Raw genomic sequence first — 27,725 nt, 5'->3', positions numbered from 1 at the left:
TGAAAGGTGGTCTGTGTAAATACTGGATGTGTGCTTGTGTACAGGTTTTCAGTGTGTGAAAATGTTTATTTTGTATGTATCCATTGTCAGTGTGTGTGCATGAACAGTTGTGTGTGCTTTTTTGTGTGTGTATATATATTCATTATCAGTTTGTGTGAATACTCAGTGTGTGAGTGCATGCAGTTGTGTGTGCATATCTTTAATGTGTATGTGCCTATTGTTGGTGTGTGTATGCAGCTTTTTAATGTGTTTAGCCTTTTTTTTACAGTGTGTAAGTAATAATTATCAGTGTGAGTGTGTGTAAACTGTGGGTGTATGTACAGATTTTTGGTGTTTTTTTTCCTTTTTTCAGTCTATATGTGCCAATTGTCAATGTGTGTGTGTGAATCCATTTTTGATGTGTTTTGTCCTAAACGGCCTCCCATACAGTCCCAGTGGACTCTGCCTGTCTCACTTGCATAACCGTGCCCCTGCTGAATTATCTGTCCATTTATGATTAGAGAATTCACACACACAGACACACACACACACACAGACACACAGACACACACAGACACACAGACACACACAGACACACAGACACACACACACACACACACACACACACACACACACACACACACACACACAGACACACACACACACACACACACACACACACACACACACACACACACACACACACACACACACACACACTTGTTTGGAGCACACACTGCCATCCTCCTGATCTTTAGCCCAGTATCATAAACAATTCTCCAAATTAGGTCTGTCATTAGAGGCTTTAAATGATGTCAATAGTTAATCCCTTAGATTCACAATGTAAATCTGAAACTGTTTCCTGGATCAAACTGACACATTTTAGGATCACCACCTCTTCATTTACCACCTCATCTTAGAGACAGATTTGGATTTAAAAGTTTTTTTTTAATCTTATTTCTGGCCTCAGCCCAGCCAAACCTCCCTTTTCTCGCCTAGGTCATTTCCCACAGGCCTCAGGTCAGCTGATCTGCTGCTCCTTGAGGTACCGAGGTCAAAGCGTAAGCTCAGAGTGGACAGGGCTTTCTCAGTTGCTGCACCCAAATTGTGGAACGAGCTCCCCCTCCACATAGGATGAGCCCCCTCACTGTCCGCTTTTAAAAAAGGTCTTAAAACCCATTTTTATTCTTTGGCTTTTAACCCAGCTTGAGACTCTGCTCATGTTTTAGTGTTTTTACGGTTTGTTTTAGTTTTTTTCTATTAATTGTTTCATTGTTTTAAATTATTTTTAGAACAATGTCACAATTTATTTTACTATGTGCACCTTTGTTTTAATGATTTATTTGTTTTATTTACTTATTTATTCCTGCACTACTTTTATGTATAGCACTCTGTTTCAACTGAGGTTGTTTAAACTGCTTTATAAATAAAGTTGAGTTGAGTTGAGTTGAGGCCTGCGGGTCATAGTGTATTTATGACATGCAGTAAAAGATGATTGGCAGCTGCTGAGATTGGAGAGCAGCATTATTTGAGCTGAGAAGGTCATTTCTGAGCTGGAGCAGAGTCAGTCCCTCTGAGCACAGCCATGGAGGTGAAGAGAGCGGCTCTGTTAGCTGTCCTGCTGCTGGCGGCGTTAGGATGGTGTGCTGCTAAAGGTAAGAGGAGTTATGCTAGACAACCACTTTTTCAGGCCTTTTATTACAGAGGACAGCAGGAGTTAGGAAACAGAGTTAGGGTGGGGGAAAATGGCACCAGGCTGGCTTTGAACCGAGGCAAACCTCATGGAGCACGATCTAGACCTCTGAGTCATCTGAAACCTATCCGTCTCTTCAGTCTCCTGACCTTCCAGCCCTTTAATAACAGATTTTTGGCACAAAACCTAATCAAACTATGAATTATTGTCCTTTACTCTACTTTCTGATTACTCCAGCTTTTGAGATGACAAGGACATCTAGTGTAGCCAATGCCCAAAAAGACTAAAAGATTCAGGGTTCACTGTCATCTTTCGTTTCCCATCTGAGTTTGGGGAGGAGAGGAAAGTGAAGAAATGCTGCTCTCCTAGCTTGCAGCCCTGTAAAGGGAGAGAATTTACTTTGTTTGAATTTTGTACGGCTGAGAAGACAGAGTGGAGCTGTGGTTTAGGTGAGACATCTACATCAGATTGTTTGCAGCTTTTGTGTGCACGTGTTTGTTTATCAAAGCCAGATAATGGTGAGATGATAAGTAATCATTTCCTGGACTTCATCATTGCATGAGCTGTTTTCCCACCCCTGGAATCTTTACCCATTTGTGACCAATGAACAAAGCTCCAAAGTCCAGCCAGGCATCACTGGACCATTGGTTTTTATTCAGAGTCTCCAGATTGAGATAAACTGTACTTGAACTAATTTTTTAACCACCTTCACCTTAATGTCAGAAAGGCTGAACAAACTCAACCACTTTCAGGCCCTTATGTTCACTGACTTTTAGCTACTTCAGATTTTATTTTTCTCTTTTTTTTTATGGACTGATCAGCTGTTAATTCCATCTTGGTGTTGTTGCTAAAAAGAAATCATGAAAACAAACAAACAAAAAAATGATTTCAGGTCCCCCTATTGAATTTAGCTCATAATCTTCAAGATTTTCTGGATACTGAGCCAAGGTGGAAAGAGTACTGAAAATTTGTACAGTGTACAAGTGTACAAGCTATGTTGCTTAAATAATGCTCAATTATGAGTAAAAGTGTGGCGTTAAAATAAGACTTCAGTAAAAGTTCAAAGTACTCTCCTCATTATCTACTCAGAGTATTAATTACTTTTTAGACGAGGGATGTTTCATTGTGTCGTCAGTAGCAGACACTCAGAGTGATTTGAGATGTTGCTGTCAGGGTGATGTCATGGTGCTGCTCAATCTTTGATGGACATTTCCTCTGTAGAGGTCAGTGAACTATCACACAATATTCAAACATCACTTCATCACATCACTGCGATTCGCATGGTAGGAAAATCATTTTAAAAAACTCATCCAACCAGGGAAACAATCTGAGCTCATGTATGGCTGTTTAGCATCGTATGAATGAGTGGGACATCTGGTTACACTTTGTGTTGTTGTTGTATTAAGTCACGAGTGTAAACACATTTTGGATAATTGCGAAAAAAAAAAAAAATCTATTTCTGTAACACTCTAAATTCTGTGATTTGTATATCTTGGGGAAAAATAAGTCAATAAAATATTGATTATGCTTGAACATGCACACTCTGTGTTTCCACTAGAAAAAAGAATGTTGCCAGTGTTGCAGATAAATCCAGTCATAATTTGTGACCCCATCTACATTTTAACGATGGCCTGGGTTTGAGAATTTGACAAGGTACAAGAAGAATACTCACATTAACATTGTAAACTATCAAAGACATGAGATTGAGACATGGATTTCCACATGTAACTTATTCAAACACACTGGCTTAATTAACAGCCCAGTCAACATCTCAGAAAATGATGAAAGCTCTCACGAAATCTGATGCACCTGAAGGTTGTCTCCTTTTCTGCCTCTGTACATGAAAAATACTCCTCCACGGGCACTTGTTGGGTATCAACTCGAGTTTCAACTCTGTTGAGTTGGTAAATAAAGAGAGGATAGGGACGGGAAATGAGGCGCCCAACTGAGCTACATCAGTGATCTAGGAGTTAAAAATATCAAGATCAGATCATTGAGTTTCATCCATTCCTCCAGCTCATCATTAATCCTTTTGAAGATCATTTAGCTCCGAGGCAGCTGACCTGTGTTAACCTACAGCCCAATGATGTTAGCAGCACTTACAGCAGAGGTGTTCTTTAGAAACCAAACCCTGTCTAGTTTTCCCTCAGACCCTTCAGTGCACAGAAACCATAAATGTTGAGCTTTCTTTGATTCTCAGCATCCCTTTTCTATCATGTTTCCCCACCTTTCCTATGATTCCTCATCTTATTTTTCTTTATCCCATCCTTGCTTTCTGTTGTTTTGCTTTCTGTCCTTTAAAAGCAGCACACTCAGCACTTCCAAACTTATCAGAGTTACGCAACTGGCTGCTATCAGCATTTACTGCTCATTACATCAATCTACCTGTAACAGTGCAGATAGACAGACAGCAGCAGATTGGAGAGCATGTGGATGAGACGTGGCAGCGACAAACAGGCACACACACACATACAAATACACATCTGAGTCAGACAAAGACTTTCTTCCTGCATTTGTCCCTGGAGGATGCACAGATTGTCTCCTTTTCTCTGTTTTTGTCACATCTCAACAAACTGGCCTAAGATGCATTTGCTGTTCTTGAATCTGAAGGTTTTGTACATTTTTAGCTGTTACGCTTCAAAAGTACACATTTTATCCAAAGACTGAAGTGACATGTTTCAAAACAACAGGCAAAAATAAAACAATTACAGTCATAAGGTAATCTAGATCCATCTGATCTTTGTGTTCATTGATAGTTGAGGAGGAGAACCCAGAGTTCTGGAGGTCCCAGGCCCGTAAGACTCTGCAGTCAGCACTGGACAGGAAGCTTAACACCAATGTGGCCAAGAACATCCTGTTTTTCCTGGGAGATGGTAGGTGACACCAGCCTGTACATCAAGTACACACAGCAGACAGACAACGTTACAAAACCACAACACAACTAACTGTGAAGCTGATATCTGTGTGTGTGTGTGTGTGTGTGTGTGTGTGTGTGTGTGTGTGTGTGTGTGTGTGTGTGTGCATCAGGCATGGGAATCACGACCTACACGGCAGCTCGTATCCTGAAGGGACAGCTGCACAACCAGACAGGAGAGGAGACGGTGATGACCATGGACACCTTCCCTAACGTGGGGCTGGCAAAGGTCACACACACACACACACACACACACACACACACACACACACACACACACACACACACACACACACACACACACACACACACACACACACACACACACACATCTATCTATCTATTTATCTATCTCAAAACTACAAAATTAATTTTCTTTTATTCTAATTCTCTGAGGTAGGGTAAACTGTTCAAAACAAACTGTCATTTTCTTAAAAGTGACAGTGAAATTATATTTTATCTTAAATAACAAAAAACAAATCAAAAAGGCGTTTTAAACAAATCCCATGTCACACACACACACACACACACACACACACACACACACACACTTGATTGATTTACAGTATGTCAACACCACGCCGGCTGATGAAGTTTATCAGTGAGAAGAGAGATCTGTGTTTTCCTCTGCTGAAAATGATTTCTGTGATTAAAGGTCCCATATTCTGCTCCTTCTCTGCAGTTTAATCTGGATCATTGATGTCTTCATGAAATGGTAGAAACATGTTTTGGTCCAAAAAGCCAATAAATCAAGCACAGCAGCATTGTTTCCAGGCTCTCACAGCCCCTCTGTTCAGAACGCTCTGATTTAGTGGGCGTGGCCTTCATATGTAAATGAGCCACAGCTGATACCGCTCCGTTCTTCCACGTCACTGAGAGCGTCGCCACATCCATGACTACCAAGCCCCGAGTGCACAATGTTTAGATAACAGCGAAACGTGTTTACCGTAACATTACAGGCTAAAACAACAGGCTAACCGCAGCTAAAGTTAGCATCCTGAAGCTAACACAGAGACAGGGGGGACACTGAGGAAAAGCTCTTCCATCTGCTCCACAGCACACAGCATTTAAAATACTCACATTTCCAGGGTCCCAGGTTTGTTGGAGGATGGTTGGTAATGCGCCTGGATTCAGGACCAGTCTATTGGCTAGCCCTCTGTTGGACTGTCCAAAGTTGGAAAAGCAGTCAGCCGTGAAGTGACTAGCACACACATGCACAGTTTTACTGAGTGTAGCTGGAACATTTCCTGATAAATGAACTCTAGACACTTAGTCTTGTCTCCTTCCGAGATGGGATGCAGCATGATGTGCATGATGGAGCTATGTGGCTGTATACAGCCAAAAACAGAGCAGTGCTGGCTCTTCAACTTCTGCATTCTCCTCCCAGCTGCTGGAGAGATTTTTCTCCAGCAGCGGGGAGGGGAGTGGGCAGGGAGGAGGTTTGGGGGTATCTGCTTTGGTGGACCAATCGGGTCAGACTTGCTCCTGATTGGTTGAAAAGGGAGTCACTGACGTCTGCAAACCCCGGAAATTCCAAACAGCTCGTTTAAGGTCAGGATTTAACATTCACAAGAGCTACCAGGTACAGATTTTATCATTAAATATCCCATTTTGTGGGCTGGGAGGAAAGACAAAGACCCACAAATTTCACAAAAAGACTTAAAAAGTAATTTTTGCATAATATGGGACCTTTAATGTTGTAGTGATGGTGGACACTGGAGCTTAACTGTCAGACAGAAAAAGGACAGAAGAGCAGAAGACAGAGAAACAGGAGAGAGATAGAGCACCAGCTAAAGGCCAACACAGGGGCTAATCTGTTTGTGCTAATGTTGCCTCCAACCCACGTGCAGCAGTTATTCTGCAGTGGTCTGTTCAAACTTGAGAGTCTATCAATAAAATGAAGAGTGAGGTTACGTTAGCTCTGCTTGGTAGATGACTGGCAGGACATGACCAGGATTCACTAACGTTACACATTACAGACATGTCTCAGAGCACCGGGCTGCCAGCTGAGCTAAATATAGACAGCTACTAAACTACAAACAAACTGACTGTGTTAGATTGTTGTCACGTTAGCCTACAGAAACGTCAGAGCACTGAGCTGCCGATAGCACTACATATAGCCGGCTATTACGTTTGGTTGATTAAAAAGTTGTCTTGAACAAAAATAATTTGTTTAATCTGATCTCCATTTAATTCCAAAACAAACACACACCTCGCTAAAAGTCATTAATGACAGTGTGTGTGAGACTCTGGGCCAGAGGGTGGCAAGGCAGTCCAATTTAAACAGATCCACCACATGGCGTCTTTAAGAACAACATTTTGGGGATGCTGGTTGAGCTCATGGGTCGATGTAAAAGACTTAAGTCCTCATCTCACTGTCTTGTGTTACTCTTGATTCCCCCTCTTGATGATTTTAAATGATTTTCCTTTGTGTGTGTGTGTGTGCGTGTGTGTGTGTGTGTGTGTGTGTGTGTGTGTGTGTGTGTGTGTGTGTGTGTGTGTGTGGTTCTTTTGCACTGTGTAGACCTACAGTGTAGACTTCCAGATTGCAGACAGTGCAGCCACAGCGACAGCGTATCTATGTGGTGTAAAAACCAACCTCAACACCATTGGTGTGAATGCTGCAGCTCGCAACGGAATCTGCAAAACTCAGAAAGGAAACGAGGTGACATCCATCCTGAAATGGGCCAAAGATGCTGGTAAACACACACGCACACACACACACACACACACACACACACACACACACACACACACACACACACACACACACACACACACACACACACACACACACACACACACAAAATTGCAGAATTTGCTGAATTCAAACTAAAAAAAGTTAAAACACATAGTACACATCTGGTGAAAACAACCCAGAGCAGCAAAGCAGAAACACCACAGGACAAACAAAGTTGGATGCCTTTAATCTGAACATTTGCTCACTTAGACACATGGGGCTCTAATGTCGTGGCACAGCGCAGCGCAGGGGTTGCAAGCCTTGCGCACCCTACACAGTGTTAATTTCGTGCGGTGCACCATGGGATGACAAACCAGGAGTGCATGTGGATCAAAAGTATTCTGAATGGACCTGCCTTTGAGGCTTTGTTGATGTGTGCGCACATGTGCGCTTGTCACCAAATTACAGCTGCGGAGGGTGCGCTCCGCTTTGCGCCGAGAATAGACCAGGTTGGAGCTGGCTAGCTTTCAGTGCACTTTCTGCACTGTTTTTGGCACGAAATTGTCGCTGCGGCAACATGAATCTGCTGACACCTCCCCCTGGTGCGCCGTCAACTCCCTCTGGCGCACAGTCACACCCAAATTTCTAAAGAAACAACTACAAACAAAACACAAGAACAAAAACAACACACACCATCTGAGCTAATCAGATGGTGTGTGTTGGTGTGTGAATGGTGGTGATGGTCTGAATTGATGAGAAATTAAAAATGAAATCATTTCATACTCAAACTCTGTAAAGTCGTAAAATGGGACTAGGGCATGAACATTTTGACGTTGTATAACATTTTCCTTAAACTTTGTGAACATTTGGGGACCAATGAGATCAGTTGATAGGTTCTTGAGATTTATATTTATTTACATATCCTCCCATTCTTTCCTGAAAACCTGCTTTTGTGGATGAGGTAACAAACTGTGCCCACAGACAGCGGTTTTAAGAGGTTATTACTACAATCCTGTCTGTGCAGACTGCATTACATGGTTGTCCAGTATTTTCTTTAGCTTGGCCTTTTTGTACAGATAATATTTTAATGATGTCTCCAACTGAGAAATATTATTCTGAAATTGTTCAACTATTTCCTCTCACAGCTTCACTCAAAGCTGTAAATTTATTTCTAGCTTTATTTCTGAGAGACCAGTAAATTTGTACTTTTTTGGATCGGGGGGTTTACATGTGGGGTTATAAACATATAAAACATATTTAGAGTCACCTAAAACCTCTTTTAGGAAAGTCTGTTGGTGTTGTGACAACCACACGAGTACAACATGCCACCCCAGCTGCCAGCTACGCCCACAGTGCCAGCAGGAAGTGGTACAGTGACGCTGACATGCCTGCAAGTGCCAAGAAAGAGGGCTGTACTGACATCTCCTCTCAGCTCCTTAAAAACATCGACATTGATGTAAGAGATGACCCTTACATGGCTGTTTCCAATTGAACCGTACACATAGCAGTTAAAGTGGGTTGTAACGCGTGTGTTTGTGCCTCGGTTTGTTTTCAGGTGATCATTGGTGGTGGCAGAAAGTACATGACCCCACGGTACACCAAGGATCCAGAGTACCCCTCAGATTTTTCTGCCAGGGGCAAAAGAAGAGATGGACGCAACCTGATTGATGAGTGGCAGAAGATGAAATCTGGAAAGGTATTTCTTGTTTTACCAGAGAAGAGTTAGCAACAGAGATAAACTGTGTATGCTGATGCTCAAGATTCCTTGTTTTCATTTTTTAATCAAACACCACTTCCTCTCTGACAAGCTGGTTATGAGACTTTAGAGGAATTTCTTCTCAGAGATAAAAAAACAGCCCAGCACTAATAAAGAAATGTTTGTGTACTATTAGAAATCAGAGTTCAACAGAACGTGAGTCATTGAGTGAAGAAGAGTTTGTCCTGTGACTCACAACAAACACAAACACTGTGACTCTTCTCCTCCTGCTCACAGTGTGTGTTTTCATTATGTCCTGGGTTTCACACAGGTAGCCCATTATGTGTGGAATAAAAACGATTTCGACGCTGTTGACCCTGAAAAAACGGACTACCTCATGGGTGAGTTTTTCTTCTCTGACCTCCTTTTGGATGGCCTTGATGCTTTGTTCCCTCTGAGCAACATGTAAGAGTAAAGTTTTCCCATCTGGAGAACACACCTGTGGAGTCCTCAGTGAAGCTTACTAATCTGTTAGGTGCTCCAAACACCACACGTTTTCTACACACCGCTGTTCCTGACCTACATCCTGCTGAGTGTTTTTCCAATCTATGGCCACAGTTGTTTAGCAGAAAAAAGTGACTCATACAAACACTCGGCTGACTAACCCTTTACAAGGGGTAACCTTTCACCAATGAATACTTAGACATACTTTAGGACGGATTCAGTTTTTCTTTAATTTAGCTGATTTTATCATCAGCACAAGGCTGAACTAGCTATGTGTGAGTACAAACAGAACTAAGTTGTAACACAATTTAAAGACGGAGTTAACACAGAACTGATGTTTTAGGGGTTGCGCCAGCTGACATTGCTTTAATGTAGGCAAAAGTTACATCCTTAATTTTACACCCAGCAAAAATAAATAAATAAATGAATAAATAAATAATAATAATAATAATAATTAAATAAATAAAAAATTGGGAACCACTGTTTTAGGAGTTTCCATCTATCTCCGCAGACATGGAAAAATGCAGGGTGGGCATTGTGTCTGGTCCACAGATTTTATTAAGGCATGCCGTATGTTGCTGTTCAACAGGAGTATTGCATTCTGGTGTTATAGTTTGCACACAAGTAAATCAGAACAATTTCATTTAGCAGACGCTTTTGTCCAAAGTGACATCCAACAACACAAGCCAGAATTTAGACAGAAGGAAAAACCTTAGTGTGACAAAGTGCTACAGTTTCTTTGGTGAGTTTTGGTGGTTAAATTTAGCTGTTAGCTTGTCTATAGAGGCGAAGGAGCATGAGAATTGATCTACAGCTAAGCCACGCCCCCTCCACTCACATGGACGAACAATAAACATTCATTGAGAGGTGCTATGGTGGGTGTCCCAGTAGGAGACATTTTCAAAAGTCTCTAAAGTCCACACTGGAGGGGGATATGAATCATTTTATTGTTGAAGGTCGATAAAAAGCTTCAGTTCAGACTAAATTTACAGCTCCCAGAGCAAACCTGATAAACAGCATCTGGTTAGCATCAGCATCTCAGACAACTAGACAGAGGATCAGCATTGGTCAGGACAGAAATATAACCTCCTTTTACCATCTTTACCAAGAGTGTGTCTCTGTTAGTTTGGAGCTACAGGATTTACACTGAATCATTCAGCACAACGTTTGACAACCTTTGCTATCTCTGCTTTTACAGAGAAGATAAGCTCCAGAAGCTAACGTTAGTTTAACTAGAGCCCTTTGGACAACAGCAAAAGAACAAAAACTAGAACAAAACAGGCCAATGAACTCCCAACAAACAAAGAGACATGATGAATAACGCAGCTAGGAGCTAATGTTAGGCTAACTTTAGATAGCGTTGGAGAAAACCCCAAAGTGTCTGTCAGACTGCAGTGGTGGTTCTAGTGTTAAAGGTAACTTTATATTTCTTTACAGTAAAGTCCCAACCTGCTGCCTCAGAGACGATGTCAACTGACCTTAGAGCAGATGAAGACATTCTTCTTCATTCGATTCACACAGAGATGATGTTGGGCTGCTGCACAACTTCATTCAAAGAAGACACTTTTCTCTGTTCAGATGTGTCTTAAGAAAGGGTTAAAAAAACATCTTGTCGCCCAGCCTCTCAGGATACCTTGTGTCTGAGTTACATTTACCCCATGAACAGTTTGATCATTTTTAAGCTTAGAATCTTAAAAAAACCCACATGAAACTGAACAAATACCAACCTTCTGCAATGTATTTCACTGGATGTGTGGGAAGAGAATGTCTGGGTGTGTGGAAAGACTAGACTCACTGTAACTGGCTCTCACGGTAATCACGTTTGTGGGCAGTACTTAGCCGTAAGTCACCTACCTTGTATCAACCGTAAAAAGATGGCTTTTAAAAACCGGGACAGAGCACAACTGAAAACTATACAAAAAGAACTAAACTGCATGCTCAGGGAAGCGAGGAACAGACACAAAGAAATCATGGAACAAAACTGTCATACTATGGACACCAAGAATCTGTGGGACACTATGAAAGCCATCACTAATATGACCCCAGCCAAAAAGAGTATAAGCACTAACAACCAGCATAAATCAAATAAACTGAACAACTTTTTCATGAGATTTGAGAGTCATGACTTTGCTTTGCAGTGTGACAATATTTTAAAATCCATTTGTGTCAGTGATCAGGACACCAGAGTGCTTATTGACCCCCACGAAGTCCAGTTACATTTTAGACACAGCTGTGTCAAGAAAAGTCACAGGGCCGGATGGCATCTCTGCTTTTCTTCTTAAAATCTGTGCAGAGGAGCTGACTCCTGCTTTTTGTCCCATCGTTCAGAAATCTGTTGACCAGCACACTGTCCCCACCCTCTGGAAGAAAACATGTACAACACCTGTACCGAAAAAGCCCCGCCCGAGGGAAAACAATGATTTCCGTCTGGTTGCCTTAACTTCCAACGTGATTAAATGTTTAGAGAGAATCCTGGTGTCATTGCTTAAGAAAGAGTTCATGCGCTGCTTGACCCTTTCCAGTTTGCTTATGAGCAGGGGCGTGGCACAGATGATGCCATTAACTGCCTCACTCATCTTGTCACTAAACATCTGGAAGACCCCAAAGCTTATGTCTATTTACTGTTTGTCGACTTCAGTTCAGCGTTTAATACGCTACAGCCACATCTACTGACTGAGAAACTGAGGAACATGAATGTCAATCCTTTTATTTTGAAATGGTTCATGTCTTTTTCAACCAACCGTGTGCAGCAGGTTAAAAATTAACAATGTCCTCTCCGAGCCCAGACTCTCCAGTACTGGTGCCCCTCAGGGATGTGTCAGCTCTCCCGTACTCTTTACAGTATACACAAACGACTGCATTAAGGTCCACCCCGATACTTACATTATTAAATTCTCAGATGACACTGCCATCCTTGGTTTGCTGCACAAAGATAAAAGTCCAGCAGCTTACCTTTCTGAGATCAGTCATTTTGTTCAGTGGTGTGACTCTAACTATTTAATGCTAAATGTGAAGAAAACTGAAGAGATGGTGTTCAATCATAAAGCTGTGGATGATTTGAGGCCTGTGGTCATCCACAATGAACCTATCACTCAGGTCAGTTCCTATGAATATCTGGGAGTTCATATCGACGATGCATTCAGCTGGAGGGTCCACGTGGAGAGTCTTTGCCCCAGACTGCAGCAGAGATTGTACTTTCTGCGCAGACTGAGAGCTTTTGGTGTTGAGCAGAAGGTCATGCTGTTGTTTTACCATGCTGTTCTGGAGAGTATTTTAAGGTATGTAATCACAGCCTGGTATGGTAACTTGTCCGTTCAGCTAAAGACACAGTTAAACAGTCTAGTACAACAAGCAATGAAAATCATGAATGTTAAAAATCACGCTTCTCTTCAGACTATCTTCGAACAATCCACTGTTACACAAGCACAAAAAAATTTGTCTGACCCAACCCATGTTCTCCACACAGAGTATCACCTGCTCCCTTCAAGGAGGAGATTCAGAGTCCCCCGCTGCAGGCTGAACCGCTTTAAACATTCTTTTATCCCAACATCTATTAAGATCATGAATGAACAGATGTAGTTTTAATTTCTCTTAGCTCCTTGGCCTCCATACTGGTTTAATGTATTTATTTAAATTATTGGTACTGTGCAATAGGTATGGTCTAGATGTGATTGTGACATGTTGTGAATGTGGTGTTTGCATTATGTGATTGTGCTGCTCTTTTATGACTGCAGAACCAGCTGGGAGCCCATGACAAATTTCCCCATGGGGGCAATAAAGTATATGAAATGAAATGAAATGAAATTATACAAAGTCCTCTTTATGAAAAACTTTAGTCAAATAAGACAATGACATCATTATTTTAGTTTGAAATTTTAAGTCAGCAAGTGAAGATGTGAACTTTTGTTTCTGTGGTGCAACCAAACTGACACAGCTTAAAGGTGCTGTGAGAGTTTTTCATTTGGCATTGATTGCAGTGACACTGGTGGCAAAATAAGGAGTATTTTTCCTGGGATGAAGACTCCATTTCCCATGTTTTTAGTTTAGTATCCAGAAACTGAGCAGACTATCTGTTTAGTGTTCCTCACAGCCTGGTGAGACGTGTCTGTAATGTGTAATGTTAGTGAATCCTGGTTCTGTCCTACCAGTGCTTGTCTAAGAACTCCGACCTCACCAAGAAAGATCACTTTTTAAGTCCTAACAGGGCCTTTAAGTGACAGGGTAACTTAAGTTCAGGCGTATGAGGCTGTGGGGACTTCACACCCTAACTTATGACACAACTTACACAGAGTTGGTGCAACAGGTCAGAGCACACTACACTCAGACATGAAGTGGCAGCGATGACTTTACAAGTCGGTATGAAAGAAAACAAAAATTAATTTTGATGCTTTATGTTGACTGACAAAAACAAATCAGATGGATGGAAAGATTTTGTCAAAAGATAAATTTAAGCATGCACAGGACAAGGTACCAGTTTGTCCACAGGGGGCGCCAAGATCCACACAAACAAAAAGTTCCACACATGAGCTTTAAGGAGATAGGTGTGGTTTGCATTCTCATAAATGTAAAACTTATCAATAATTAATCATTATGAAACTACAGCTGGGGTTAAAGTTAAATATTGAGATGCAAGTGGCACATACGTAAGCCACAGCAGCGAATCACTAAGGGCTCTAATTTTGTAGACCAGGTGCAAGCGCAGGCGCACCTGCCCTGCGCTGGTCTTCGCCACTTGGACAGGTTGTGACCGGTGCACTTTGCAAGTTTCCTGCAGTGCCAAGAGAGGTGCACTCAAGGCGCAGAGGAACGCAGAGGAGCGCGTCCAAGCCTCCCTCCGCACAAATGGCAGAGAGGGAGGAGGGAGGAGCCGTGAGTGGGTTTAACACAGCCGAGCGCTGTTTTCGCCAATCAAATGAGTGCCTCTCCTCGCCTTTAAATGCGCTGCGGCAGGAGGACACAAAGCGCGTCACCTTGTGGGCCAGCTCCCGGGACAGATGTAATCTGTTCCTTTGTCATTAATAGGAGAACAAAATTAAGAGACAGTTACACAGCTGGCTTATCCATTCAGAATACTTTTGATCCACCTGCACTCCTGGTTTGTCATCACCAAATAGCAGAACCTTTGGTGATATACTGTATACTCTCCCAGTGTCTCCACCTCATCCTCCTTACAATAATGTACTCCATCTTTTTAGATCAGGTTAAAAATAAAGACTAAAACAGAGAAATATGGGAAATCACGGGTAAATCCTGAGTGACAAACATTTATTTTGTCTCTTTTTTCTTCGTCTTTTCTCTCCCTCTTTTCTTTGAATTAAATGAAATGAGAGAACCAGATATATACTCAGTATCAGATGTTAAGGCTGTTTATTGTTTAACTGTAAGATGTGCATCAAACTTCCAGCTGTCGTCAGGTTAACTTTCCATTATGACAAACGGCTTTAATCTGACATCAGATGTGACGGGACAGTTAATATAGATATAAATGTAGATGCTGGTTCAGACATTTACATTAGATTGCTGGGATTGTTTACTGCATTAAAATGTGCCTGACACTCTGGAAACCTGCCTCTGAGGCTTTGTTGACGTGAGCGCACGTGTGCCTGTCACCAAATTACAGCTGTGGAGGGTGCGCTCTGCTTTGTGCCGAGGATAGACCAGGTTGGAGCTGGCTAGCTTTCAGTGCACTTTCTGCTCTGTTTTTGGCACAAAATTGTCACTGCGCCAACATGAATCTGCTGACACCTCCCCCTGGTGCGCCGTCATACCCATCTCTGTGCAGACGCTCTACCAAATTGTCAAATTGTCAAACACTCCCCTGACTCAGTGAAATATTGACTCTGGTTTAATTAAACTGAAGTTCATTCATTGCTTTTCTCCTCACATTGCTCAGATACTTAGTTGAATGCTCCACTGTGCTCACTTGTTGGACATATTTCTAAATTTTGATGCTTTATATATAAAAACAGATGCAGAGCATCAAACAGTCAGTCTTCTGTGTGATGCATGTGAGTGTAGAGAAAATGTAAAGATTCTTCTCTGGACTGTTGCTGTTTGCTGTTGCTGCTTTGATTTCACCCTTATAGCAGGTTTAATGCTTTCTGTGTGCAGAAAATAGCATTGGCAGTAGGAGGTGAAGGACTGGACTTTCCTACCTCCAGTGTGGGTGGATAAACAAAAAATTTGTGCTCCATAATGCTCTCTGCATCTGTTTGAAACATGCTTTTCTTTCCCCAGCTCTGTTTGAACCTGGTGATCTGCGCTACGATATGGAGAGAGATCCAAAAATGGACCCATCCATCGTTGAGACCACAGAGAAGGCCATCCGTATCCTGCAGAAGAACCCTAAAGGCTTCTTCTTATTAGTGGAGGGTGAGGACATGAGCTTCAACCTCCTTCCTCACACTCCTCTCACGTGTCAAAGGTTGGGTACTAAAAATCCCCTGAGAGCTGGGCATTTGTCTAAAAATAGGAGAAGAGCACATGGCTTGGTCAGGGTGGATCAATTAAATCATTGATCCTGTATAGAACGCCTAAGTGACATTTTAATGAACACACTGGTTTTTGCTGCTGTTAGCTTTAAAAACAATGGAGCGTTCACATTTGAATAATCTCTACTTTTGGACTAATGTTGACTTTTTCAGTGTGCACCTGAAGAAAATCCACTTATACCACACTGATTCTGCACACAGCTCAGTGATTTTGCCGCAGTGTGTTTTTCTGGCTGATGTGTTTGTGTTCCACTCGGCTGCCTCTCCAGCCTCCTCATCCATCTCTCCTTTAATCTGAGGCAGCTGCCAGGGGACTACACAGTGCTGCTAAGCGTCTTCAGATGACTCCAGAATAACAGGAGGACATAAATAGAATTTGGGCAAAAGTAAGCATATGGTGCGCCAAATCCCTGACAGCCCACAACTTATTAACCCATGTCAACTTTACTCTGTTACGACTCCTCAGAGTCAGAGTTGTAGTTGGACCCAAAAGCAGACTGAAGCAGGGAAACAGTTTTGAGGTTATTTATTGAAGACCAGTGAATGAAGGCTATCCAGGGGGTGAGAGTGTTCCAAGAGGGTCAAAGAAGGTGAGTGAGTTCCTGAGGTGAGAGTGTCCGGTGGTGCTGGTGAGAGCTGGTGAGAGCGTGGCAGTGTGACTGAGACTCGGCAGCTCGCAGGAGGCTCGTGGAGGCACTGGAGGAAAACAAAAAGAGAGTAGAGGTAAGATCTCTAGACACATTCAAAAAAGCTGGAACTACAATCTTCAATACTTATTTACTGCCGGTGTACCGGGCGTAGTGCTGGAATACTCTGGCGCTGAACTCCTCACTCCACAGAGCTTAAGAGCAGTCCCACTGATGAGTGTGATGAGTGTCAGGTGCGCAGGTGAATGAGCCACAGGTGCAGGAGAGAGGGGGAAAGCAGAGCACTGCGTCTGCTCTGCAGGGGAGACTGCAGGAAGCTCCAACATAGCACAGAGATCACCACACACTCTCCAACATGGCTGGGTGATTAACTGGAAACTAAAACAAGAACCAATGCATGGGCTTCAGAACAATGGTCATCCTCTGCTGCAAGGGGTTGGTCCTCTTCCCTGAGATTTGTTTAGGATATATACTTTGGATTCCTATGCAAAATTGATCTTTTCTCCCCAAGAAATGTGAACAAAAACACACATTGAATTCTCCAGAGTCTTGATAGCTTATTCAGCTTACAATTTCCTTTTGTGCTGTTTCAATTGGAGGTTGGATAGATTAGATTGGTGCTGTGTCAGCTGTATGGGGGCGCCGCACTGGATCGTCAGTCCAAAGGGGGAGTTGAGCTAGAAGACAAGCTCTCAATTTATCACAAGCTCTGGTTCTGATTGAAAGAAAGAGGTCACAGGTTCAGGAAGCTTTGCAGGGTCTCTGTGCTCAGCCTTAAGAGGTAGGGTCAGGAGCTTGGACATCTGGAGAGCATGGAGCACAGCCACAGTTGGAATGGTTCATGTACTTGATAAAGACGCCTCCCTTCAGACGTGCTCCTGGTTGGTCCAACTGAAAGGAAGCCCCAGGGGGGACCCAGAACTTGATGGAGTGACTATATACCACAACTGGGGCCTCATCTACAAAGACTTGCGCAAATTTCCTACTGAAACTTGGCATATGCTCAAATCCTGGATAGGTCGTAAGCACAAAAATAACACTGAACCCTACCTGTCCACACCATATTTTAATATGCAAATCATATGTAAATGAGCCATGCACCTGAGATTTTCCTCTGCACGATCGTAAAACTGGAAAAGGATGAGATGAAAAAAAAAAGAATTTAATGTAAGGGCAAATTGAAGGTGCTATTTGGTCGGCAAAATGTGTGTTTCAGCAGGCTGTCCTCATAAACTGAAGAATTAATGGTTGCAGTCTTCCTGACAGATCTTTGAAGTAAATTTGTTATTGCGGCCATTTTGGAAGTGGCAAGGGCTTCATGTACAGCTATAGTCACATGACCTGAGCTGTGCCTCTGATTGGATGAGCTCGACTTTAATATCCTCTGACCTGCTGAGTTAGAAAAAAATTCACTTACGTACTTTTGGAGCCAGCCTCAAGCGGACGCTGGACGAACAGCAGATTTCAGAACTTCAACATTGTCTCGTTTTCTTAAACTGGAGGTTGCTTCCTGGCTGTCCTTCAGCATCAGTATCAAACACAAGAGGAGTGTGTGGGATGTGTGTGAGTGCAGATGTAAGCCATGGAAAAGGTGAGGCTCTTTGTGGTTCGCCCTGAAGCTTGGGTTCAAATCCGACCTGTGGCCTCTCTCATGTCACTTCCTGCTCTTTCCCTGTTTCCTGCTCTATCCACTGTCCCCTTAAAGGCATAAAAGCTCAAAAATAAATAAATATATTGAGCTGTAGTTTAACCAGCAAAAAAACAGCAAGTCACTAACCTCTGACTAATGATGCTGGGAAGAAGGGATAGAATTTGGGGAGCACATGCTCAATGTGCACCACAGGGATCAATATTAAGACAATTACACCAATAAATTTACTCACCAAGAAGCCACCCATCATGACAGTGCCAGTGCCAGTTTGTAGTCTGGATTGCCTTCAGGAACCTAAAGTGTCTGATGAGCCAGTTGTCTTCATGGTCCAGTAAATCCTCTTTGTCTCTGAACACACGCTGTATTCTTATTTCACAATTTACGGCATCCTCTCAATCTGATAAAGCTTTCATTGTTTTAGTGCTATTTGTATTTTGCACCACTGTGTGCATGCTCTTATATCCAACCATGTAATTGCAGACTCTTGGGTGTATTAGTTGTTCAGGAGTGACCTCACCTCTAACCTCTTTGTGTCACCAAAGACTCAGCAGTTGAAGAAACAGGCATTGATACATCTGAACTTTGCGGTGAAATGTTTTTGTGTGTACCCACTCTTTGTGAATGAGGCTGCAGGTCTGGAGACAACTCTGAATTCCCCAGAAGGAGAAATGTGTGTGTAGCGTGTCCAACGCAGCAGCCAGTGATGAAAGGTTAGTCATATCAAACGTCCTTACCTAATCATCTCCTCTTATCCCCCCTCTGCCTGTGGTCAGGTGGTCGTATCGACCAGGCTCATCATGCCGGGCGGGCTTACATGGCGCTCCATGAAACGGTCGCCTTCGACAATGCCATTGCCAAAGGTCTGGAGCTGACCAAGGAGCAGGAAACTCTGACGATAGTGATGGCTGACCACTCCCATCCTTTCACTCTCAATGGATTCCCATTCAGAGGGCAGAGCATTCTGGGTATTTATACACAGATATATTATTTTTACGAGCTTACATCTCTCATTTTTTTTTTTTTTTAATTGAAAAATGAAATTGATTAGTGCAGACTCCTGTTGATGCAGAAAAAATCTCTTTCTTTTCTTTCTTTCTTTTCTTTCTTTCTTTCTTTCTTTCTTTCTTTCTTTCTTTCTTTCTTTCTTTCTTTCTTTCTTTCTTTCCTTCTTTCTTTCTTTCTTTCTTTCTTTCTTTCTTTCTTTCTTCCAGTGGAGGTGGGTTATTGTGTGACAGAAATAGACGTCCTTGAAGGCTTTTTTTTTTTTGCTCCTTTTGTGTGCATGTGTGTGTCTGTGTATGTCTTGCCTGCCCTCTGCCTGCTTCAGTGTCCCTCTTCTACAGCAGCTTGACATTTCCTTTGCTTTCTCTCCTCTGCAATTACAGACCGGGTAAACACATGTAACTGGCAGCCCCCCCCATCACAGGCCCCCTTACCATACTCGTCTCTCCTCCTGCTGCCCATCTCTGACCATCAACACTGACACTTTCCCCTCTTTCATTTTTATTTCTCAGCACTCCTTACTCTGTCAGTCCTTCTCGCCTGCTTATAGAATAGAATAGAACTTTATTGTCATTGTAACAAGTACAACGAAATTAAAGTCACAGCAGCAATCAAGAAAACAAAAGTAAGAAAGTGTATAGAAAGTGCAAAAAGCTCCATAAGAAAATCAATGATGACAGCTTGTCCATCATTCTCCAGTCAGCCAGCCTCCACCTCCACAGGGTCCAGGACTGAGCTTCTTCAGTCATGCTCCATCTCTGTCTCCTGGATCCTGTCTGCTCACAGCAGGTGAAGCTCTTCCAATGTGGCGTTGGTATCTGATGTTAGCTACGTTAGCAATGTCTGTGAATAGCATGATGCTACTCTGCCCTCTGGTATTCCATCCGTTGCTGGGTTAGCATGGCTAGCTCGTCCATCTAATTGGAGATAGATCTTACGTTCCCAATGGAACGATGGATGGAAGGACAGGTCCATGTCGTCACTTTTTAGCTCACACCTGAGAACCAGCACGTCATCCTTACCTCCTTCTCCTCACCTTGTGGGAAGACATCAGGCCTTGCACCAGTTAGCATTGACATGCTACAGGCTGCTAACAGCTGAGTTCACATGTAAACAGTGCAGCCATGGTTACATGTAGGATCTCCAGACAAACACAGGAGAAAAAGTAGTAAAAAGTTTGGTGTCCATGACCATCAAATGAGCCGTACAAAGTAATGATCCACTCCAAAAACAAAGATTACTAAAAGAGACAAAAAAAATTACAAGAAACGGACAAACAAGAGAGAGCTGCTGCAAATGGCAGCCATAGCCAACAGGGCGGTGCCTAGCAATCTCCCCCGTTGGATCGTCCCTTTATAGACCTTACTCTCTCTTTACTTTTGTTCCTTCACCTCTGTTTCATCTCCATCACTGTCACATGAAAACCATAAGGTGAACCAGCCTCATTCAGGGAGGAAGACAGAGTCCTGCTCAGGGTTGAACTCAACAATGGTTCAGGTAGAAAACATCTTTGGTTCAATGAGCAGGAAGGCTTGTGTCACGCTTACAAAGACAGCTACATAAAGGTATGTGTGAGGCTGAACCAAAGCTCTTCAAAGTATCTTTAACGTTTGTGTTGATTTTTGCCTCCCGCTGACAAGTCGATACTCCTTATCTTCTTGCAAAAGTTGGCCAGAATGTGTTGAAGCAGTGATTTCTGACCTGGCTATTTTTTAACACTCAGAATTATCATTCATCAAGTCTTTGAAAAAAGTGAAAAAGAAAACAGTAACTAAAAGTCCGGTTCAGCAGCAGGCACTTCATCTGAAATCTTTTAGCCATGGTTCAAGGCAATAAAGTACAGCATCATAGCCCCCCCCCCCCCCCCCCCCCCCCCCCCGAAAAAAAAATCAAATTTTTACATCAAGGCTAGCTGGATTCCAGTGTATTCTGTTTTAATCTCTTGGACATGTTTGCCCTGCTCTCTGTAACTTGTTTTCTGTGGAATATATTACATATATTTCTGGGGTATATTAAAATTAATATGAGCTGAAAACAAAGCAGTCATGTGACTTGAGGTCCTCGAGTAGTCACATCATCGTGACGTGTGCCTGGCCAGCTGATGAGCCAAGCACTCAAAAAAAAAAGTGCTGGGCGCGCTCTCCACTGTGGATAAAAGTAAATAAACTGGCTTTGTTCAGATGATTTGACAGGCCAAACTAGTGCTGAGTTATCTAAAAAATATATTGTGGTCACACGGGATGTGGTCTACAAAGTGCTAATAATAAAAACACTCTAGTTTTTGAATGGGGTGTGGCCTGCTGCCGAGCATGTCACAGGGCGCATTTGCGAGTACGTGCATCAGCTGATCAAACAGCTGTTCACCGCAACACGCACACAGGCACAGACAGAACACAAAGCCCATGGATGTTCACCACAATTTACAACCTACAAGCACGTTTCACTGAAAGGTTTCACGTTTTTATGACTGAATGTTTTATTCAGTTGGGCATACTGGCAAAAAAACAAACAAACTTGGAAACAATATGTGAGGTCCAGACCTCGCTGACCTCATACCTGGCAATGGCCATAACCGTGTCAGGCTCAAGTGTGAAACACAAATTGGAGTAAAGAGGACATTGGTGCAAGTCCACAGGAGGCCTATATCTGAAATTTTTGTGTGTCTATGTTAAGGAGGTTTTGTAAATGCAGCAGTCAAACCACATATAGAAAACTTTCTGAACAAAATCACCACAAGTTCCTTTATTTTTCTTTTTATGATCTGTTATATCGTAAAGTAATATTAGTGGTATTAGTAATTAAATAGTAATTTTCTTGTGTCTAATCACGTCTGCACGTCTATCTGCGGGCATCTTCAGTAGGCCTACAGTACAGGACACTACAGTACAGTTTAGCTCGTAGCAGCTTTAGCTAACCTTAATATCTACAAACTTTTTCTTCACACACTGACAGAACTTACCGACTGTCCTTCAACCATTTTGAAAAACTTTTTTTATTGCTACTGAATCTTTTTCCTTCTCCCTCTTCCGTTTTCTGTTCAGTGCCCCTGAGGGCTTTCTCTCTGTCTGTCCATCTTTGACTGCCTACAAAAAAAAAAAAAAAAAACGCTCGTGCCTATTGCTCTGCTCCCCACACACGCGTATGCACGAACGGGGCGGATGGGAGGGGTTGAAGGAGCGGAGGGGCGCTTCTCAGTGATGTGCTGACGTGCCTCTGCAGAGCTATAGAGATCTCTGTACTTCTTATCTCTCTCTTATTCTTACTATCTCTATAGCTCTGTGCCTCTGTTATGGATCTTATCGTTTACACAAACAGCTGTCAAATACAGAAGATGCACTCAAAATAATTTCTCCCCCATCGCTTTGGCGCCCCCTCTAGCTCGGCGCCCCCACGCATCGCATATAGTGCATACCCACTTTTTGCGCCGTTGCATTAAGACGCACTCTATAAGCAATCACACACAGGTGCAACGAGACACAGGTGAAACACATGAGGAGCAATCAACAGGAAAGAAACGCTAAGAAAACTAAACCAAACACAGGGAAACCAAAGACAGAGACTAGTTAAACCCAAAACACAGGAACACAGAGAATAAACACAACAAAAACCCCACACACGACATGAACTAAACCAAAACCACAAGGAACAGGAACTATAGACCAACAGACACTCAGGGAAACACACAACAAGAATCATAAGGATTAAACACAAAGAAGCTCAAGATACATGAGAAAACCCAGAACTCAAAAGACAAACCAAAGACCATATGCTAAAACAGAGATCAGGATTTGGAGGAATTGTTTTTGGCACCAGTGTTGTGGGATTCACTTTAATAATATTCACTTTTGAAGAAATGTCTCTACATTAGCCTTCAAAAGAGTATTCATTGAGACCTTATAATACATCTGGCTCTTAGCAGCAGTCTGCTCTCTCTTTTCTGTTCTATCCTGGCTTTACCCTCCTCTCCCTGCTCCTCCTCCTCCTGCTCCAGCTCCTGCTCCTCCTCTTTGTCCCTGTGGTACAGCAGTGATTAATGTGCTTGTGAAACTCTGAGCTCTTCACCAGCGTGGAGACACACTGGCTAATGGCTCATCTGGAGAGAAACACTGAGATACTCAACCAGCTCTGGACCTCCTGCAGCACCCTGGAGATCCAGAGACCCTTACCCCTGTGCTTGGTGTGTGTGTGTGTGTGTGTGTGTGTGTGTGTGTGTGTGTGTGTGTGTGTGTGTGTGTGTGTGTGTGTGTATATGTGTGTGTGTGTGTGTGTGTGTGTGTGTGTGTGTGTGTGTGTGTGTGTGTGTGTGTGTGAAAGGCCAAACCAAAGGAAGTGTTTCATGGTCTCCTCTGTCTGTGTTTCAGGTAAGTCTCCTCTGTGGGGTATAGACTTTCTCCCTTACACCACACTGATGTATGGCAACGGACCAGGGTACAAAATCAAAAATGGGACTCGACCAGATCTCCGTGAAGTCAACACCAGTGAGTATCAGCCTCAGTCCAGGTGAATGTGAGTCCTCTCTCAAACAGGGGGACTCTTCCTGGACTAAAGGCTTAGTCCACCAGGGTTTTTGTCCAGAGTGTGAGTTTGTTAGAGCAGCTAAGAACTTTACAGCCAACCTTCATATTTATCCCTCTGTATTCATATCCAGAGTTCATTAATATCCCTCTTTCTCTTCTCCAGAGTCTAAAGACTATGTCCAGGTGTCTGCTGCCCCCACAGAGTCCACCACCCACAGCGGAGAAGACGTGGCAGTGCTGGCCCGTGGACCTATGGCCCATCTTTTCCAGGGTGTCAATGAGCAAAACTACATCGCCCACGTCATGGGCTACGCCGCATGTGTCGGTGCTGACCTGAGGCACTGCCAGATGCATACTGAAGCACCTGAGGTTCAGGTCACCACTGACCACGACCTGAACGGAGCTGGGGCGCTGTCCCATGCTTCAGCTGCTCTGCTTCTCAGTGTGCTGTCCACTCTTAGCTTGATGATGTGAGCGCTGACTCCTCCCACTGAATTTGAGAGGTCAAAGGTCAGGGTCATGGAGGATTAAACAGCTTACCCAAAAATACAGTGAGATGGGTTGTGCCAATGCTGCTTCCCGCGCTTCCATCAGAACATCTCATTTAGATTTAGATTAAATCATGATAATCTCAGTTCAAAGTGGAAAAGTTATTAGTTCAGTTTAATTGGAAATATAAGGTGACAGAGAACGCCTTGGACAGAACAAGAGACACTGGATATGATTTTTGATTGATTGTACTGAGGCAGGCAGCTGATTTCTTCTATCACACAAATAAAGCATTGACTAGAGAACATGTTTGTGGCTTTATTTCTTTATTACTCTTAGATCCATTCATACCAATACATCACATATTTAGTGACAGCTATAGCTCCTTTTCCACAGTGATCAAAATCCTTGAAAATTAAAAAATTAAATCTGCACATAGATCTGAAACTGATTGATTTAAAAAGTGCTGATGTCAAGGCATCAGGGTTTGACGACATTACAACAGAACTCCATTAATAATGCTAATCATTCAAAGATCACTATTTATATCTTGACATGACAGATTGTGGTAATTACTTTGGACATCTGTTTGGACTTTGTTAAACTGGATTCTAACTCCCCTGGTTCTCGTTGAAGGGAAAGCTGGGGCCCGTGGTTACTGTTTCAGGAGAAAAGACTGCTCTCATCTTTTAATACACGGTCAGGTGAGGCGCTTTAGGATATGGTGTGCTGGAGAGAATCTCAACATCTTGAGAGGAGATGTAGGTAGAAGTGTTACATCTTTTTCTGGTATCAGATGAGTGTGTGTGGGGAGGAGGATAGAGGCAGTGAGTGGGGTATCTATCACTGGATCTAGTTTCTACATTTACACGTGAAATATCTCCAGTTAACGGTACCAGAGCTCCAAGTTGCCATGCCCCCAAACATCCTGACTTCAGTGCTGATTTGCAGTACTTCTGACAGCAAGTTGCTTACAACTGTTTTGTCATGATAAGATAATTTCCTGGAGATCTAGAAAAAAAAACAGTGGTCAGTGTAATGGCTCAGACTACGACATATCTTGCTACCATCGCCCACTCTCATGAGGTAAATAACATCTGTTTCTAGGGCTGTTTTGTGTTTTTGTCTGTCTAGAGTTACAGTTATCTGACAATAAGGTGAGGCATACAGTATTACACATAAACAGTGTAGTTATCCAAAGATAAGATAAAAAAAGACTAGAATTGTTCAGAAAGAAATCAGGATTAGTTTTCATGAGATGATAGAGTAATTGAAATCTATGGTTCTGTGTAGTTCTGTATGGTCTGTTCAAGGCTTTTTATGACAAAAATGATGTAGAGTTGATGAATAGTACTAATAATAAATATGATTAATTTCTATCACCTATTACATTTGTTTATTTTCAAACACCTCATGTAAGTAAAATCCACAACTTTGGTCTCTTGGTATTTTTAGTAACAAAGAACCTGATGGAGAAAAGAGCAGACTGACAGAAACAGAGCACAAACACAGCAGTGCCTCAGGACAACACTTCAGGGCTTTTCTATCACATACTGCTATATACTGTGGCTATCCTGACAATTAGTACATCTTAGGAAGCTTTGACTGTGTTTTTGTTTGGCTATAAAACTGCCACTTCATCCAATCTTTACAGCAAAGTGTGCACATCTTTTTCCACTTTCGTTATGTGAAACCCTGGCAGCATTTGGATAGCCCCCATCGGCTAACACAAATCATTTCTTCTTCTGTCTCTTGGACACAAATACCAGACAAGATCCATCAAAAGGGATTACTCAGAATGGGTATAACCTACAGCATTTCTTGCAGCAAAGAAGGAATGACTCTTTTAAGTAAGAAGATGACATGGCTCTGGTAGCCCATTTGACTGACTCCCTAGCTATGACACAATACCAGCAGGAAGTCCAAGCCCTGGTCCAAACCTTTGCTGAGAGCCCATCAGCTTGATGTTGCAAAGACCAAAGAGCTGGGATGTGGGCTCAGAGGGAAAACCTGTAGCACCTGTTCCAGCTGCCCAGCGTCCATGGTCAGCTGGTTCAGCAGGTCCAGAGCGTGTTGGGACAGAGACTAACACCTGCCTGTCCTTTTCACAACATCTGGCTCTGTCTACAGACAGGCACAACAATGTCTCCACCTGCTGAGGAAGCTGAGGACTTTTAACATCAGCACAGACATTTTAACTCTGGTTTACAGATCGCTCATTAAATCCACAGCTCACCTTGGTCCACCTTTCTCGCTGCCACCACCAAAACAAAATTCTCCCTCATAATATATCAAGAAAATAATCAGGACAGCCCAACTCCCTCTGACTAAGCTGTGCTGGCGCTCAGTAGTGAGGAAAGCTGCCCTCATCACTGAAGACCACCCACCCCCCTGCACCACGCCATCAGGCTCCTGCCATCAGGCAGACCATACAGAATCCACTGGCCCAGGAAACATTTATCACTCATCCTCTCTGCAATAACTGCTCTAAACAACAAAAAAGGCTGCAACTGTTCTCCTCTGTTATTATCTATCTTTATCTGTTTTGATCTGCTCTTATCTTATGTGTTGATGTGTTTCTAAGTGGGTTTCTATCTGTACTTCAATTCAAAGGAAATTTTCTGTATTTACTGACAGACAATGATTTCTATCAGTCTCTGTTTGACTTCAAATGAACTGTGAAATTCATGTTTACAACAGGTTCATTTATTTTACCACCAACTAATCATTTCACAGCTCCAGTAGTGCCCTAACAGAAAACAAACAAAACCAAAAAACAGCAACAAACAAACAAAAAACAAACAGTCATAAAACACTTGCAAACATAGCATTGTAATAAAATAAATAACAAAGAACAGTTCAAAATCTTTTAAAAACTGTTGATAAAATCCACTCTGACTGGACACACTGAATAATTTTGTAAAAACTAAATCTACTCAGGTTTTGGTATTTTGAAAACAGTAACTCTTTAATTTAATAATGTTTTTAAAACCAGAGCCAGGCACAACACCATAATACCAGAGTGTATAAGTAGTATTACTTTTTGTGAACTTTTGTTTTGAATGTTAATTTGAGAACACTTTGAAAAATGTTAAAAAAAAAAAAAAGTTTAACTTTCTCAACCCTATCTGACATCAGATAGATAGATAGATAGATAGATAGATAGATAGATAGATAGATAGATAGATAGATAGATAGATAGATAGATAGGCTGACGACCTCAACTCCTTCTACTGCAGATTCGAAAGGGACCACTTCACACCTGCCCCTCTCCTCTCTGCAGTCACTCTGCCACCACCCACTGACTCTGAGCCCCTCATCTGAACTCCACCTCACCCCTGGGGCTCCAGCACACCCACCCCCCAGACCCTCCAAGTGAGCGAGGAGGAAGTGACCCGGCTGCTGCAGAGACAAAAAAACAGAAAAGCTCCAGGCCCTGACGGGGTTTCCCCCTCCTGTCTG

At 42.6% G+C, this 27,725-nt stretch overlaps 1 protein-coding gene across 1 annotated transcript; it reads left to right on the top strand.

Annotated features, from left to right (window-relative positions):
- Positions 1-1,564: 1,564 nt before the first annotated feature.
- Positions 1,565-24,558, top strand: alp3 (alkaline phosphatase 3). Its single transcript, XM_074679476.1, has 11 exons — positions 1,565-1,634; positions 4,429-4,545; positions 4,700-4,815; positions 7,111-7,285; positions 8,550-8,722; positions 8,822-8,962; positions 9,294-9,363; positions 15,704-15,838; positions 19,029-19,220; positions 23,619-23,735; positions 23,938-24,558. Exons 1-11 carry the CDS (start codon positions 1,565-1,567, stop codon positions 24,246-24,248), a joined length of 1,617 nt encoding a protein of 538 aa, XP_074535577.1. The 3' UTR covers positions 24,249-24,558.
- Positions 24,559-27,725: the final 3,167 nt, after the last annotated feature.

Source organism: Halichoeres trimaculatus, unplaced genomic scaffold (assembly GCF_033239565.1).
Source record: "Halichoeres trimaculatus isolate MK-OKI-2021-1 unplaced genomic scaffold, fHalTri1.1 fHalTri1_scaffold_9, whole genome shotgun sequence".
Taxonomy (NCBI): domain Eukaryota; kingdom Metazoa; phylum Chordata; class Actinopteri; order Labriformes; family Labridae; genus Halichoeres; species Halichoeres trimaculatus.
Note: the sequence above shows the minus strand (reverse complement) of the source record. Positions and strands in the feature narration are given on the sequence as shown.

Coding starts and splice junctions, on each gene's coding strand:
- alp3 (XM_074679476.1), top strand. CDS start 1,565: ATGGAGGTGAAGAGAGCGGCTCTGTTAGCTGTCCTGCTGCTGGCGGCG. Junction 4,816..7,110: donor CTAACGTGGGGCTGGCAAAG/GTCACACACACA, acceptor TGCACTGTGTAG/ACCTACAGTGTAGACTTCCA. Junction 19,221..23,618: donor CAGAGGGCAGAGCATTCTGG/GTATTTATACAC, acceptor TCTGTGTTTCAG/GTAAGTCTCCTCTGTGGGGT.